The following is a 16,695-nucleotide window of genomic DNA, read 5'->3' as shown; positions in this document are numbered from 1 at the left end:
GGTAGGGGATAAGTCACGTATGTTCTATCAAAGAATAACTCAGCCATTAATAAAGGGGAATATTTTTATTCATATATACTGACATGTACAGATTGAATTTACTGAACATCAATAGAATATAAAATGGAAACTGGTTACAATCTGCAGCCAGTAAAATATTGCTTTCACCAAAACCGGTTTGGCTCAGTAAACATAGCGTCAGCCTGAGGACTGAAGGGTCCCAGGTTTGATTCCAGTCAAGGGCATGTACCTGGGTTGCGAACACATCCCCAGTGGGAGGTGTGCAGGAGGCAGCTGATACATGATTCTCTCTCATTGATGTTTCTAACTCTCTAGTTCTCTCCCTTCCTCTCTGTAAAAAATCAATAAAATATATTAAATATATATACATATATATTATTTTCTCCCCCCCCCTTTTTTTTATTTGAGGTATATTGACATATATTATCCAAGATTCAAGTGCACAGGATAAAATGTCATATTTGTATATATTGCAAAATAATCACCACAGTAAGTCTAATTTAAATTCATCACCATACAGTTACAAATATTTTTCTTATGATGATCTTTTAAGATTTACTTTTAGCAACTTTCAGATATGCAATACAGCATTATTAACTAGAGGCACTGTGCTATCGCATCCCCATGACTTATTTAAAACTCAAAGTCTTTTGATCCCCTTCACCCATTTCTCCCCCTCTTTGTCCCCATCCTCAAGCAACCACCAATCTGTTCTCTGTATCTATGAGCTCATGAGAGGGAAGAGGGTACTTTTTTAGATTCACATATAAGTGAGATTATATAGATTTTTATTTTATTTCACTTAAAATACTACTCTTAAGGTCCATCACTTTGTCACAAATTGCAAGATTTGCTTTTGTTATGCCTAAATAATATTCCCTTGTGTGCACAGTAATATGCCTCATTAAGATGTTTCAAGGAACAATGGACTGATCACATATACAATAGTGGACCCATAGCTCATAGCGGAGCAAAAATCTTCCTATCCACTGGGAAGTCATAGCCATCCTGACATTGTACCACAATGCGTTATTCACAAGATGATGGATTTAAATTAGACTTACTGTGGTGATGCTGGTGTAAACAAACTACTGTGCTGCCAGTCATACAAAAGTGTACAAAATTATGCACAATACAAAATACTTGATAATAAACGATTGTTCCTAGCTCATGTATTTACTATGCTATGCTTTTATTGCTATTTTTGTAATCCTCACCTAAGAGTATGTTTTTATTGATTTTAGAGAAAAACATGGAATTGGGAGAGAAATATTGATTGGTTGCCTCCTATACCTGCCCCAACCTATGTATGTGCCCTAGCCAGGAATTGAACCCAAAACCTTTTTGGTGTATGGGACAACACTCCAGCCAACTGAGCAACCTGGCTAGGACCTTTTACTGCTATTTTAGAGTGTACTCTTTCTATGTATAAAAATAAGTTTTCTGAAAAACAGTATGAGGAGTTACACTAGCAGCAGCCTAGCCTGTTGACTGTGTCTATTGATATCATTCTCTCTTCTGCTTGATTTGGTCTCATATTGTTTTATGATTTTAGTGCAGTCTGACTGTTCAGGAGCAGTAGGCTACTAGTATATCATCTAGGTCTGTGTAAGTATAATCAATGATGTTAACACAACAATGAAATTGCCTAACAATATATTTCTCAGAATGCCTCCCCTTTGTTAAATGGCACATGACTGTGTGTGTAGGAGTGTATCACATTTTCTTTATCCCCTCAACCATCGATGACACAAGTTGATTCCATGTCTTGGTTATTGTAAGTAATGGTGCAATGAAGATGGAGGTATGGATAATCTGTCAAGTTTGAATTTTCCTTTCCTTCAGATAAATGCCCAGAAGTAAAACTGCTGGATCATATGGTAGTTCCATTTTTAATTTTTTTGGAACTTCCATGCTGTTTTCAGAAAACTGATTTTTATATTTATCTTAAAATATAAATATATTGTATATTCCCTCTAACAGTACCCACATCTTCCCTTTTCACCACATCCTTGCCACTACTACTTATTTCTTGTCTTTTTGATAGTAGATATTCCAAGAGGCGTGAGGTGATGTCTCATTGTTTTGATTTGCATTTCCCTGAGGATTAATGATGTTAAGCACCTTTTTATATCCATGCTGGCCATTTGTATATCTTCTTGTAAAGTGTTGCTTTCTTCTTTTCTTGGAAAGAGATGATTGGCCAGAGGCTATCCAGGAAAGCAGCTTGAACGGTCTCCTCTTGAGCAAGCTGTGGCAGTCATCAGGAAAAGTAATATCAGTTACTTACACATTACTTTTTTTTTTTCTCTCTCTGAGAAATCATGTGGTTTCTGTTATCCATCTGTGTAAGAACTGCCTTACACAGTGCTCCTCCATCTGAAGACATCATGAATGCACCAAGTTCCAATTCTTTAGTCTCTTCTTGTGGTACTGGATCGTGACTCCTGAGAAGCAGCTGCCTAAATGTGTTAGAAATAGGAGAGAGTTATTGGGAGTAGTGCCTATGAAAGAGGGCACAGAAGTAAGTGAGGGAAGCCTTTAGGTCATGATGTAGATCTGATATCTGTGAAGGGAGGAAGGAGAAAGGATTGGGAAGCAAGAGTTTCAGATTCTAGTGCAACTCTGAGAAAGTCTCAGCCACTCTACAGAGAGCTCCAAAGACTCCTGCTTCGTTCAGGCACTGGCTGGACCTCCTTAGGGTGAGGACAGCAGCAGATCCCTGAGATGGCACAGGTAGAACATGTTACCTGGGTACATGCTTTATAGCAGACTGTCTCACAGCTCTAGAGCAACCACTTTTGGTCAAAACTCAGCTCTCTGAGGAGCTGTATCAGTTAGTTTTTGCTATATAACAAGCAAGCCTAAACAGTGGCTTTAAAATAATAAAGATTTATTTCTCACACATTCGAGAGTCGACCCTGTTGATGGTGATGATCTCAGTTAGATTTGTTCACATGTCCAGGAACTGGATGGCTGTCACCTAATCTATAGCTGGTTCTCAAAAAAACATTGTTTTGGTTAATGTCCTCCATAATGTGGATGAGATGCCATGGGAACTTGCCTCTTATTTATATCGGTTAGCATATAGTAAACTTAGCTTCATTATATGTCGTTTTGTTTCAAGTTGCAGAACCTAGGTATGATATGAAGTGAGGTCTTACTGAAGACTGACCTCCTCTAGAGCAACTAGTGCAGGCCTCAGATCTCTCATCTTCCCTCAGGCTTAGAATCCTCCTCTTACTAATGTCAGCACAAAAGAAAGCAAATGGAAATACACAAGGCCTCTTTCACTTCTATCGCATTCTATTGGCCAATGCAAGTCACAAGGTTGAGCCCTATGTTAAGACCTAGGAATGGAGGGCACTGAAAAGTTACATGGCCTCTCATCATTGATGTTTCTGTCTATCTCTCCTTCTCCTTTCCTCTCTGAAATCAATAAAAATATATTTTTTAAAAGTTACATGGCAAAGGATAAATACTAGGGAAGGTTGGAGGCCTGGAGCCTTCGTTACAAACCAGGACAGAAAACAGAATGATTATGAAGGCGTTAGTAGTCTCTTTTTTCAATGTGAAATGTCTGCTAACAGTGACAGTACTAGATATCAGAAACCAGAGGAAGGCCAGAAATATGAGAACAATCACAAATATCACAAGAATCATTTGAAAACCACTTTATATCCAGTTTTCACATTGGCCTAACCCCAATCAGAAGAAAATGTCCCATCCTAGCTGGTTTGGCTCAGTGCATAGAGCATTGGCCTGAAGACTGAATGGTCCTGAGTTCAATTCTAGTCAAGGGCACAAGCCTGGGTTGTGGGCTTGATTCCCAATGAGGGGGCATGCAGAAGACAGCCAATCAATGTTGCTCTCTCATTGTTGAGGTTTCTATCTCTCTCCCTTCCTCTCTGAAATCAATAAATTTTTTTTTTAAAGAAAATTCCCATGAATCACTGGCCAACTTTAGATAAACAGCCTTTTTTCTTTATTAACTGATTATTCTAATTTTCCTAAAGCATTCTTTTTTTTTAAGTTGGACAAACAAGTTTATTTGAAAATTTAGTCAAACTTCAATAGAAGAATAAATTTTAAAACCCACTTAGAAGACCAGCTCTATAAAGTGATTTCCCCAGGACCATGTACCAGCATTTCTAATGAGATGTATTAGCTACTGCACAGATTCTGCCTTGGAGGCCCTAAAAAATTGAGGGCAATTTAATATCTAGAACCATTTTAAGCAAAATGTTTACACTAGTCTCTTAGACTTCTTTTCCTTGAGTTGTTTTATGTGCCGTTTGGACCACCATCAAGATAAAAAAATAGTTTGGAAACACCAATGAGAGCTAGGAACTCTTGATTTAATGGTGAAATCTGGTTGTAAGCTATCCCTTTAAGCCACATGTGTCAAACACAAGGCCCGCGGGCCAAATCCAGCCCGCCAGGCCTTGCAATGTGGCCCGCACCGCGCTGTCATCACTGCACTCCGCTGTCAGTTTATGACATTGTCAGTTTATGACTGTTCAGTAAACCATTCGGCCCGCAATTTAGGCTGGATTTTAGATTTTGGCCCCTTCTCTGATTGAGTTCGACACCCCTACTTTAAGCTGTGGGGAAGGAATTCCCCTCTCTGAGCTGTAGTTCTATGTGTGAGAACATTGCAGCCCATACAGAGTTCAAAGTCCTGGTCTGAATGAATACAGTGAGGCCTGGTTCACAGTGAGACTGTATGTCAGGAAGAGGCAGAGGGGCCTTACAGTGCAGCTCCTCAGAGTCTCAAGCTACCACATAAGGATCTAAGGAGAACGTTCTTCCCTGACACGGCATCAGAAAAAGCCACACACCACACTCAGATTCCCCCCGGCATCGATCCTGAGAATTCTCAAATATCACCAACTGGCAAAGGCCCCTGAACTCCCAGAGCCAATTTGAAAACACAGGGCTAAGCTTTGCTTTGACATCCCCCTTACCTTTTTTTGTAACAATAAATCATTCCAGTGATTGCTGCTGCTACTACTGCAACACAGCCAATAGCAACAAAAGAAGTCTCAATAGGGCCCCAGGTATTTCCCATCTCAGATTCTGCAGAAAGAGGAAGCAAACGTTAAAAGGAAACCAATGGGCAGGGCCCAGTAATCACACAAACAACTAAGATATCTGTGATCGTGTGTCATTTCCCTGTCATAAATATAACCACCAATCCTCTGCCACACTTCTTGTTATCCCTATCACATACACCTCCACACATCAAATAGTGTGTTTAGCATCTTCCAGAAATACATGGCAATATCAAACACCTCCTACCATATATGTATGCCATGCACATGTCCAAAGCTTTCACACTCTACCATCTTACATCACTATATGCTGCTATATATTGAATATCTGTGTCCCCCAAAATTCATATATTGAAATCCTCATACCGAATTTGATGATATTAGGAGGTGGAGCTTTTGGGATATCATTAGGTCATGAGGGAGGAGCCATCATGAATAATTAGTGCCCTTATATAAGAGACCCTAGAGAGATTCCCTCATCCCTACCACCATGTGAGGATACGTGTGACCGAGAAGAAAGCCCTCACCAGCAATGCTGGCACACGAATCTTAGACTTCCAGCCTCCAGAACTGTGAGAAATAAAGCTGTTGATTATAAGCCACCCAGTCTGTGGCAATTTATTATAGCATCCACAAGTCACCAACACAAATCTCTTATTTTATACTAGAGGCCCAGCTTGCACAAAATCTTGTGGGGATAGCTGCTTTCACTTGCCTCAGCTGGCCGCCCCACCCATCAGCACTAGTAGATCATGCCTTGCCCCCATTCCCCCCCTCACCAGTCCCCTACCCCATGCTCATTTGGTTGTGACAGAATTATGGCCTAATGGCCATGGGCCTTTTATATGAGAGATTATTCACCTAAATCATATTTCAATTCCATATTTTCCATGTGCCACACATATCCTAAACACATCACGCTCATACACATCCCTGACCCTTGCTTCCAAAAGCAATTCCTCTCTCCCTCCAGGGCCACCCCAGGCCCCATCTGGCAAAACCAGTTAGCCCCTGTATCCCTAACCCCTCTCAGCTCTAGGCAGATGCATTTGACCTGCAGGGTCATTCCCCCCCAGGACCAGAGCCATGACCATGGAACCAAGATATGAGCTCAATTAACCTCAATAGGGTTCTGTAGAGAGCTGGGTTCTGTATTATCTTAAGCTCGGGATCTAGTGTGCCTGAGGAAAGGCCTTGGCATTTGCAGGACTCCCTACTATGGACTCCCCAGCTTGGGCACAGAACTACTGATCTGCCCTCTACCAGCCAACAGTTTGCAGTGGCCCTGGAGCCTGGCCAGAAGAGTTGCTGAGGGTTGGGTCTCTGGCCCCTGATAGACCCCTATCCTCAGGGGCCAGGGACAGGATCCTATCCCCTTTCTCCTCATAGCTGACAGGCTTCCTATTCCAGGTCATATAGACCACCCAGCTCCTTAAGCTGCCATAAGTTAACAGCAACCTTGGGGACTCTTGTCACCACTTTCCACCTATTAGGCCATTCACCCTGGCGTAGGTACCTAGTCTGGACTGCTGGCTCTGGGGCTGAAGTAGGCCCAACCAAGCTTTCTCTCCTTCCCCATTAGCCCCCATCTTGGCCTAGACTAACTGGGAACTTCAATGTTACGTTATACCCCCTCAAGGTGAAGAGTAAGGGATACGTTTAGAGGATGCTTACCTCTCCGAAACTGGGTGAAGTTCAACCTACAGGAGGTGGGCAAGGATCTGTGACTTATCTCACATTGGTAGGTGGTCAAGTTGTGTTCCAACCTCACACGGCTGGTGATGTTAAATGTGCCGTCCTCATTCTTGATGGCTGGACCAGTGGTGATACCTTCAGAAATCTCCTGGCCCTGGGGGTTTTCCTGGGTCCATGTACGCCATGTTATGGTAATGTCCTCTGGATAGAACCCATATGCCTTACACAAAATATATTTGTCGCCATCATCTTTCACCATAGCTTGCTCTCGAAACCAGGTGCACTCTGGGGAAGCTGCCAGAGAAGAGAATTCATGATTTGAGGGTAGGTTGGGATTAGCTTATTATCAGTTCAAAGCCTGACCTTTAGTGAGCCTTCAGGAAAGGTGAGTGAGACGAGTAAGATTCTGCTTAACCTACATAATCTAGGTATGCTGATCCCAGTACCAATGTGATGCTGATAGACCATGACCCCGACTCACAGCCATTTTGTAAAGCATAGTTTCCTAAGCCACTTGCTGTCATAGACGCCTTTGAGAATGGGAGGAAACCTTTGGAACACTGTTGTGGTAGAAACTGCTGTTCATTCTCCAATGACACATCCAAGTTAAAGCTATATCTCCCAACCTCCACTTCAGCTGGTGTAGCCATGTGAATTCAGAGTCTACTAGTTCAGATAGAATCAGAAGTAGGGAGAGCAACCTCAAGGAAGTACCCTTAAAGAACAAGGTTATCTTAAAGAAAAGCACTATGCCCTTCTCTCCCTCTCCCCTTCTTCCTTCCTGGAGAACAGCTGGAAGACCATGTCATGGTTCAAAATGGAGAAGCCATCTCCAAACACAAGGTGAAAGCCACATGTTGAGGATGCCAAAGTGACAAAGATAAAAGGACTCTGGGTCCCAGATGATCACAGAATTGCCCTACCTGCCCAGGATTGGCTCCATTTTTGTGAAAGAAAAATAAACTACCTTTTTTTTTAGAGCTAATGACTGACTAGTAAGAGTTAGTCTGTTTTTTGTTGTTTTTTTAAAAATATATTTTATTGATTTTTCACAGAGAGGAAGAGAGAGGGATAGAGAGCCAGAAACATCAATGAGAGAGAATCATTGATCAGCTGCTTCTTGCACACCCCCTACTGGGGATGTGCCCAAAACCAAGGTACATGCCCTCAAAAGGAATCGAACCTGGGACCTCTATCCACTGAGCCAAACCAGTTTTGGCATAAACTGCCTTTTTAAAAGGCCCTGTTGCTCCAGCCAATGTGGCTCAGTTGGTTGAGTGTCTTCCCATGACCAAGAGGTGGCTGAGTTGATTCTCAGTAAGGACACATGCCCTGGTTGTAGGCTTGATTTCTAGTAGAGTGCATGCAGGAGGCAACCAGTCAATGTTCTTAAACATCAATGTTTCTCTCCCTCTCCATCTCCCTTCCTCTCTCTCTAACATCAAGAAAAACATATTTTAAAACTAATTAAGTTAAGAATAATAAAAGCTCTTGTTGACTTCTGTTTTCCTCTCTGGCATGTAAAGAACTAGAAGTCATCACTCCTATTCTCATCCTATATAATAAAGAGGTAATATGCAAACTAACCATCACTCCAACACACAAGATGACTGCTCCCTTGTGACCAAAGATGGGTGCCCCCCAGCCGGTTTGGCTCAGTGAATAGAGCATCCGCCTGAAGACTGAAGGGTCCCAGGTTCGAGTCCAGCCAATGGTACAGGCCTGGGTTACAGGCTCAATCCCCAGCAGGGGTTGTGCAGGAGGCAGCCAACTAATGATTCTCTCTCATCATTGATGGTTCTATCTCTCTATCCCTCTCCCTTCCTCTCTGAAATCAATAAAAGATGAGTGCCCCCATGTGGACACAAGATGGCCGCCACAAGATGGCCAGCAGGGGAAGGCAGTTGGGGGAGATCAGGCTTGCAGGGGAGGGCAATTAGGAGTGACCAGACCTGCAGGGGAGTGCAGTTGGGGGCAATCAGGCCAGCAAGGGAGGGTAGTCGGGGGCAACCATGCTGGCAGGGGAGGGGAGTTGGGGGCAATCAGGCTGGCAGGGGAGCAGTTCGGTATCAATCAGGTTGGCAGGGGAGTGGTTAAGGGGTGATCAGGCAAGCAGGCAGGCAAGCGGTTGGGAGCCAGCAGTCCTGGATTGTGAAAGGGGTATCTGACTGACAGTTTCGGCCCAATCCTAGGGATCCCAGATTGGAGAGGGTGCAGGTTGGGCTGAGGGACACACACACACACATACACACACACACACACACACACACACACACACACACACACACACACCTGTGCACGAATTTTGTGCACCAGGCCTCTAGTAATAGGAATAAAAGCTGACCTGAACAAACTGCAAATCAACAACTTTTCTTAGACCCATCAGAGAACTGACAACCCTGAAAGCTAGAGAGATAAGCAGATTGAGAGAACCACAGCCAAAATCATATTACCATAAGCAGAAAGTGCTGGAGTTATAACTGACAAATGGCTAAAGGATGAAGGTGGATTAGCTGGAGGCCAGTCTAGGAACTCCCTTCCCCACTGCCCTCCTCAGGTTCTTGCAGTTGCAAGAAAAATTCCCTCCCGTCTAGGGGGGAAGGGAGAGAAAAAGTGACCATTTAAAAATATACCCAGTGCGTTCTCCATAACAAAGAATGTTCTCAAGTGGGAAGACTTTGCCAGAGCCCTGGCTGACTCAGGAGAATGATGATTAGCTCTTCAGCCCTCTATAACCTTCCTTTCTCACCCAGGAACACTTCTGAAGGTCATAGCCTAGGGGCTCAGGCCACTCAGAGAATGAGATTTAATATCAGATGACAGTCTGCTTTCCCTCCACACCACTTTACCGCCACATCAATAGGGCTCCTGTTCTGTCCCATTGACCTATATGCATATCTTTAGGTCAATACCACACTGTCTTGATAATAAAAACTCCAATTTTGTTTTTATAAAAAAAAAAAATATCAATAGAAAAAATATCTTCAAGTGAGGATTAACAATAACAAAAAGTAAAGGGGTTTATATACAATACTAACCCTAATCTAAAGAAAACTGGAATAGCTCTATGAATTTCAAAGTAGCCTTTAGAACAAGAAAAATTATCAGGGATATTAGGTCAAAACTAAGGTTATCTACGTAAACTATGGACATTAACTAATAAAAATGTATTAATATTGGTTCATTAATTAAAACCAATATACCATACTAAAGAAAGAGGTTAATAATAAAGTGGTATATGCATAGGCAGGATCATAAAGAAACTACTACCGTGTTTCCCCGAAAATAAGACCTAGCGCATGGAAAGATAAGACATCCCCTGAAAATAAGACCTAGCGCAACTTTGGGAGAAAAAATTAATATAAGATACTGTCTGATTTTCGGGGAAACAGGGTATCTTTGCAATTGTTGCTGTAAATCTAAAACTGTTCTAAAAAATAAAGTATATTAATTTTTTAAAAATCTTTTTAGGCTTCCTGTCAGTTACGGAAGAAATGAATCCTAATACACTTTCCCACACCCCCCCCTAATTAACATGTACAAAACATTCAAAGTTTTAAGAAGGGCTCCTAGACATTGCCCCCACTATAGGCTGCATTGTGGCCCCACCCCAAATTCATATGTTGAAGCCCTAAACCCATTCTCTTAGACTGAGACTATATTTGGAGACAGGGTCTTTTTTTAAACTCAGGACCCTTTGCTCCAAAGGCCCACATTCTATCCACCGAGCCAAACCAGCTAGGGCTGGAGTCAGGGTCTTTAGAGAGTACTATTACATCTGTTTAGAGAAAAGGACTCTGAGGTTCAGTGTGATTAATAACTTGCTCTAAGTTGTCCAGACGTCCAGGGAAGCCCAGAACTTAATCCCGTGTCTGTCCAACTCCAAGGCCCATGCCCAAACTTGTGCTCTACTTCACTGATCCACATCCCTACCCCAAGCCCCATCACCATGGGAACCACAGGACACTGCCTCAGGCACTCACCCAAAACTTTTAGAAAGACTGTTTCCTGGGCCTCCTCGGGGGTGACCACCACGTAACATCGGTACTCTCCTGCGTCTCTCAGCTGGACTCCAGGAAGGTGTAGTGAGAAGTCCCCCTTCTCTAGCCCCGCTGGAGACACGCTGGCTCCGAGTCTGAATGCCTTTTTAATGTCTGCATACATTTCAAACACCTTGTGTTCTGTCTCATTCGCCTGATGCTTCAGATACCAAATAATACCCGACTTGTTGATGTCCAGGGGTGTGAAACCAGGGACCTTGCAGGAGATGGTGACATTGTCATTCAGCAACACAGTTTGATTCTTCCCTTCCATCTCCACCTTCAAGAAATCTGTGGAAATAAGAAAATTCAGTTATGGGAGAAACTTGAAACTTAGGCCTTGTACTCTGAGACACTATCCTGTAACTAAAAACGAATTCCCTATCCTTCCCCAGTAGGGGGACGTGCAGCAGGCAGCCGATCAATGAGTCTCTCTTCATTAATATTTCTCTTCTCCCTCGCTCCCTTCCTCTCTGAAATCAATAAAGATACATATATTTTTTAAAAGAGCATATTATGTAGCAGGCACTCTACCTGACCCTTTATAAAAAACAAAACACAAAAACAAATTCCTTTTTTGGTGGGGAAGCGGGGCGGGGAGGGAGGGAGGTATCTCATGTATAGAGGCCCTTTGTTCATGCATGTCTCTGTCTTCCTTTTCTTTTCTTTTTTTTAAAATATATTTTATTGAGGGAGAATCCAAGATGGCTGCTCGGGTAGGCACCTAGCCGCAGCCGCACGCAACAATTGCAATAAAATACAACTAAAATATAAAATGGACATTACCCAGAACTACAGGAAAGTCGACTGACTGGAAATTCTACAACGAGAAGCAAGGAGAAAACCAGAAGGAAGCGCGGAGGAGCTGTAAAAGCCCAAGGTACGGAGACAAGAGGCGCGCGGAGAGGACGGAGCCGGAGAGGAGGGAGGCCGAGTGCCTGGCTGGCGTTCCCTAGCGGGAAGGAAATAAACACTCCGACTGTGCTGGGCCCCCGACTGCTCTGAACCCCCGTTCTAGGCCAGACCCCGGGGACCCAGGCTCATCCAGAGGGAGTTGGGCTGTAAGGCGGAACCCGGGGAAGCGGCGAAAGGAGGTCCCAGAGGCACGCACAGTGCGCGCAGAGAAGGGCCGGCCAGCTGTGCCGTAAGACAGGGGCTCCAGACTGCTCTGAACGCCATCTCCAACTCCACTTCCAACTGAACTGAACCCCAGTTTCGGGCCCATTGCGGGAGAGCCTACACTGTTTGGTAGCAGGCGAAAATCGAGGGCACTTTTCTCTCAGAGGCGCTTGCAACAAGTACTGAAGGACCCTGAGTCTCAGGAGTCGCATAGGGCGGGGCTGACGGAAGCCAAGGCTGTAGGTTCCACCCTGAAACCCCGCCCCATCAGAAAAGCTGCAAAAATGCCTAAACCAAATAGATCACAAACGAAAGAAATGGAGGACAAAAAGCGACTGGATATAGAGTTCAAAACCACACTTATAAGATTTTTCAAGAGTATCCTAGAAAAGGCCTATAAAATAAATGAGACCTATGAGGATATGAAAAGGGATCAACAAGAAATAAAGAATACATTGTCTGAAATAAAAAATATTATACAGAGTCCTAAAAACAGAATAGAAGATCGCAAGAATCAAGTCAAAGATTTGGAACATAAAGAGCCAGAAGACACTCCTCTGCAGAAGCTAGAAGGCAAGAGAATCCAAAAAATTGAAGATAATGTAAGAAACCTCTGGGACAACTTCAAACGATCCAACATCAGAATCATGGGGGTCCCAGAAGATGAGAGAGAGCAAGATATCGAAAACATACTGAAAGAAATAGTGACAGAAAACTTCCCCCACCTGGGGAAAGAATTGGACTTACAAGTCCAGGAAGCACACAGAACTCCAAATAAGAGGAATCCAAAGAGGACCACACCAAGACAAATCATAATTAAGATTCCAAGAGCAAAAGACAAAGAGAGAATATTAAAAGCAGCAAGAGCTAAGTAGGTGGTTACCTATAAAGGAGCACCTATACGATTGTCAGCTGATTTCTCAACAGAAACCATGCAGGCCAGACGGGAATGGCAAGAAATATTCAAGGTGATGAATAGCAAGAACCTACAGCCAAAAATACTCTACCCAGCAAAGCTATCACTCAGAATCGAAGGCCCGATAAAGAGCTTCACTAATAAAAAAAAGCTAAAGGAGTTCATCACCACCAAACCAGAATTATATGAATTGCTGAAGGGGGTTCTTTTAGAAGAGAAAGTAAATAAAGATAAAAATTATGAACAACAAATACATAACTATCAACAAGTGAATCTAAAAACCAAGGAAATTTTTTAAAAAAATCTGATGAACAATATTAACTGTTGAATATAATAGAATCAGAGGTATGGAAGGGGAGTGAACTGATGATTCTTGGGGAAAAGGGGAGAGGGGGATGTGGGAAGAGACTGAACATAAACTGTGCACCTATGGATGAGGACAATGGGGGGTGGGGAAAGGGCAGAGGGTGGGGTGGGAAGGGGGGGGAAAGGAACACTTGTAATAATATGAACAATAAAAATTTATTTAAAAAAAAAAAGAAATGGAGGGAAGTTTGACAAAAAATAAAAAAATAAAAAATAAAATATATTTTACTGATATTTTACAGAGAGGAAGGGAAAGAGATAGAGAGTTAGAAACATCGATGAGAGAGAGTCATCGATCAGCTGCCTCTTGCACACCTCCTTCTGGGGATGTGCCCGCAACCAAGTTACATGCCCTTGACTGGAATTGAACCCGGGACCCTTCAGTCCCCAAGCCGACGCTCTATCCACTGAGCCAAACCAGGTTCGGCTTGTTCTTCCTTTTCAATGTTGTTTTGATTGTTCTGGTCTTTTGCCATTTCTTAGAAACTTTCAGACGAGATCCGGCGCGTTCAGGGTGGTATGGCCGTAGACGCATTTCTTAGAAACTTTCAGTTTCGTTTAATTAATTCCTACAGTTCCACCAAGGAAAGCTTAGAGCTGAGGCCTGTTAAGGTACAGGTGGCTGAGGACGTCAGGCGGGACCCCGAAGGAGATAAACATAGTAACAACCATCCCGGCGCCCCACCCCAACTCCGGCCACCTTACCTGCGGCGGACACGCAGCACCACAGAAGCGGAAGCAGCCGAAAGAAGGCCCGCAATAAGCGGCTAGCCGCCTCCAAGACAGTCATCCACGAGGAGGAGCGGCAAACAGGCACTGGTCTGCACTGGAGGCCGTCGCCAAGGTTCTTGCTAAAAAATAGAAGTCCTGGGTCCGAAGGAGAAATCTGCAAAACCGCGGTTTAGGGCAGTGGCTTCCTTCGTAATAGAGTGGCTTCTCCGCGGCTCCTAAATCTCTGCCCCTCCTGCAGCCAGACTGATAAGTTACCCAGGCGCGCAGCCTCGGAAGCCCCGGCCTCCCCAAGGCTGGAGCCACGTTTGGGGGTGCAGTACAGCGGGATTGGAAATTTCTGGCCCATGCTCTACTTCACTGATCCACATGTCTACCTCTCAAAAGAAGTTTCAATCCTTATACTGTTGCTTTTTGTTGGCTAATGAGTTTTCCGACCACTGCCTTGGTTGGAATGATCCCCTCCCAGCGGCAGCCTCCGGGTCTCAGCCTTGGAAGCTCCCAAGTCCCAGCAAAGCGATCCACTGCCTCCGCCAGGCGATCCCCTCCCCTCGCTCACCTCACCCTAGTTACCCAGCCTCAGGTCTCAGCTTAGGAAGCTCCCGCATCCCCACCGAGCGATTTCCTCACAGTGGCAGCCTGGGTTTCTCCGCCTGGGAACCTTGCACTTCCCGGACAAGCGATCCCTTCTCCCCACCCCACCCCACACACACCCCCTCCCCACCAGCCTCTGTTCTTTACCTGGGAAGCTCCCACGTCCCCACAGAGTGATCGCCGGCACACACACCCCACAGCTTCAGGGACTCAGATTCTGAAGCACCAGTGTCCCCACGGAGTGATCCAGCCCCACCGGCAGCCTCTCGAGAATCTTCCAAGCCCTCATTCAAGTGATTGGAGGCAGGACAGAGGCGAGCATAGAGGATGGCCTCCGCTTGAGCATTGAGCTCGCTCCTCTGCCAGAAGCCACGTACCCAGAAACCACTCCCATTGGGCGGAGACTTGCGGCTGGTGCCTGCTGGGCACTCCCCGCCCTGATTCCTCAACACCGACCCTCGTGAGCTCACCCAGGAAAGCTTTTTCTCCTACAGTTTTCACCAATAAGAGTGTCCTAATCAGTTCAGCTCAGTGAATAGAACATCAGCCTACGGAATCAAGGGTCCAGGGTCCAATTCCAGTTAAAGACACATGCCCAGGTTTCGGGTTCGGTCCCCAGTAGAGGGCATGCAGGAGGCAGCCAATCAATGATTCCTTCTCATCATTGATGTTTCTATCTCCCTTTTCCTCTCTGAAATTTATATATATATATATATATATATATATATATATATATATATATATATATATATATATATATATATATATATATTTTTTTTTTTTTTTATTTTATTTTTTAAGAAGTGTTCACGCACAAGTCCTGAGGATGCAGGACCACCATGAAGGCAATCACAAACAAATGTGAGGGGGGAGGCGGGAGGAGCAAAACCGGAAACACCACCAATCCCAACATAGATCAAATCTTTTTCTTCAGATGACTGTGTGCTTCCCTCTTCTTCGTCTTCTGGAAGTGAGACAGATTCAAGTATTAAGGATTCTACCAACAGAAAAGTTAAGAGAGAGGACAGAAAGGGGATAAAAGGAGAAAAAAAAGGACAAAAGATGAAACATCAAGAAAAAGAAAGAGAAGGGAAAAAGGGGGAAACAACTACATTGCACCTTTCCAAGGTCTCGTGAACTTCCTGTTTAAGGAGTTTATTTTATGGCACTTTTATTTTTTTATTTTTTTTTTTGTTTATTGACTATGGTATCACATAATTGTCCTCATCCCCCCATTCCCATCCCAAACCCCTCCCAACATATGCCCCCATCCCCCTGTTGTCCCTGGCCACTGGCTATGCCCATATGCATGCACACAAATACTTTGGTTGATCTCTTCCCCTTTACCCCCACCTTCCCCTACTTTCCCTCTGAGGTTTGAGAGTCTGACCGCTGCCTCTCTTTCTCTGGGTCTGTTTTTGTTCATCAGTTTATGTTGTTCATTATTTCCTTTAAATGTGTGAGAACATGTGATCCAAGAAATACCCTTGTAAGAACCTAAACTACGACAAGTCATAATTGTTATGCTGAAAGGCAAATGAATCAGTCTGTAGTGAGTTCCTTTCTGGGCCAACAGTTCTTCTGAGTCCCAATTTCAATGTCAAATAGTTCCTTATGTGTACATGTCAGCCATGATATTTCAGATCCGATTGGTGGACAAATGGTGGTGATGCAGGTCCACCCATCTCTGGTTTGGTCCTGGGCATCCTTCGGCAACACACACCTGCTGTCTGCTGGTATGGTGAGGCGTCGTCAGCATCTTCCATCTCTGAATTGTGTCTCTTCTGTCTTCATGGCTGGAGCACTTCTGTCTATTCCTCTCTGTTACCGGATTCCAGATGGTCTTGGAGTTGTTTTCTGAAAATATACAAACATATTCTCGACCAAAAGTTAATAAAGGGATATTTTCTTTAAATTTGACTTGGGATTCTTTGTCTTTTTTTCCAAATAATTTTCCTCTGGCTTGTTTAGACACCATGTGTGTATTTTCATGGGTATCTTGCTGTTAGCGTTTAGAATGAAGGTTAATTTTCTAAAGAACAGGTTTTTTTAGATGTAAATTATTCTCAGGATATTTTTCCTTGCATGATATTCTTCCACTGTCACCCCCTTTTTTAATTTATATAATAGGAGACTTTTGGAAATTTTATAATGTAGTCTT

The 16,695-nt window shown here is 43.7% G+C and overlaps 1 protein-coding gene across 1 annotated transcript in view; it reads right to left on the bottom strand.

Annotated features, from left to right (window-relative positions):
• Window positions 1-433: 433 nt before the first annotated feature.
• NCR3LG1 (natural killer cell cytotoxicity receptor 3 ligand 1) overlaps window positions 434-16,695 on the bottom strand; it is a 34,003-nt gene continuing 17,741 nt past the window's right edge. Inside the window, exons 7-12 of the mRNA XM_084895675.1 lie at window positions 14,728-15,022; window positions 13,917-14,114; window positions 10,754-11,101; window positions 6,750-7,064; window positions 4,989-5,100; window positions 434-2,483 (exon numbers count right to left, since the gene is read on the bottom strand). Coding sequence (XP_084751801.1) covers window positions 2,315-2,483; window positions 4,989-5,100; window positions 6,750-7,064; window positions 10,754-11,101; window positions 13,917-14,114; window positions 14,728-15,022 — 1,437 coding nt within the window. The 3' untranslated portion in view covers window positions 434-2,314. The remainder of the gene's footprint in view (window positions 2,484-4,988; window positions 5,101-6,749; window positions 7,065-10,753; window positions 11,102-13,916; window positions 14,115-14,727; window positions 15,023-16,695) is intronic.

Source organism: Pipistrellus hanaki (assembly GCF_964339955.1).
Source record: "Pipistrellus hanaki genome assembly, chromosome: 9".
Classification (NCBI taxonomy): Eukaryota; Metazoa; Chordata; class Mammalia; order Chiroptera; family Vespertilionidae; genus Pipistrellus; species Pipistrellus hanaki.
This window is presented reverse-complemented; position numbering and strand designations above follow the sequence as displayed.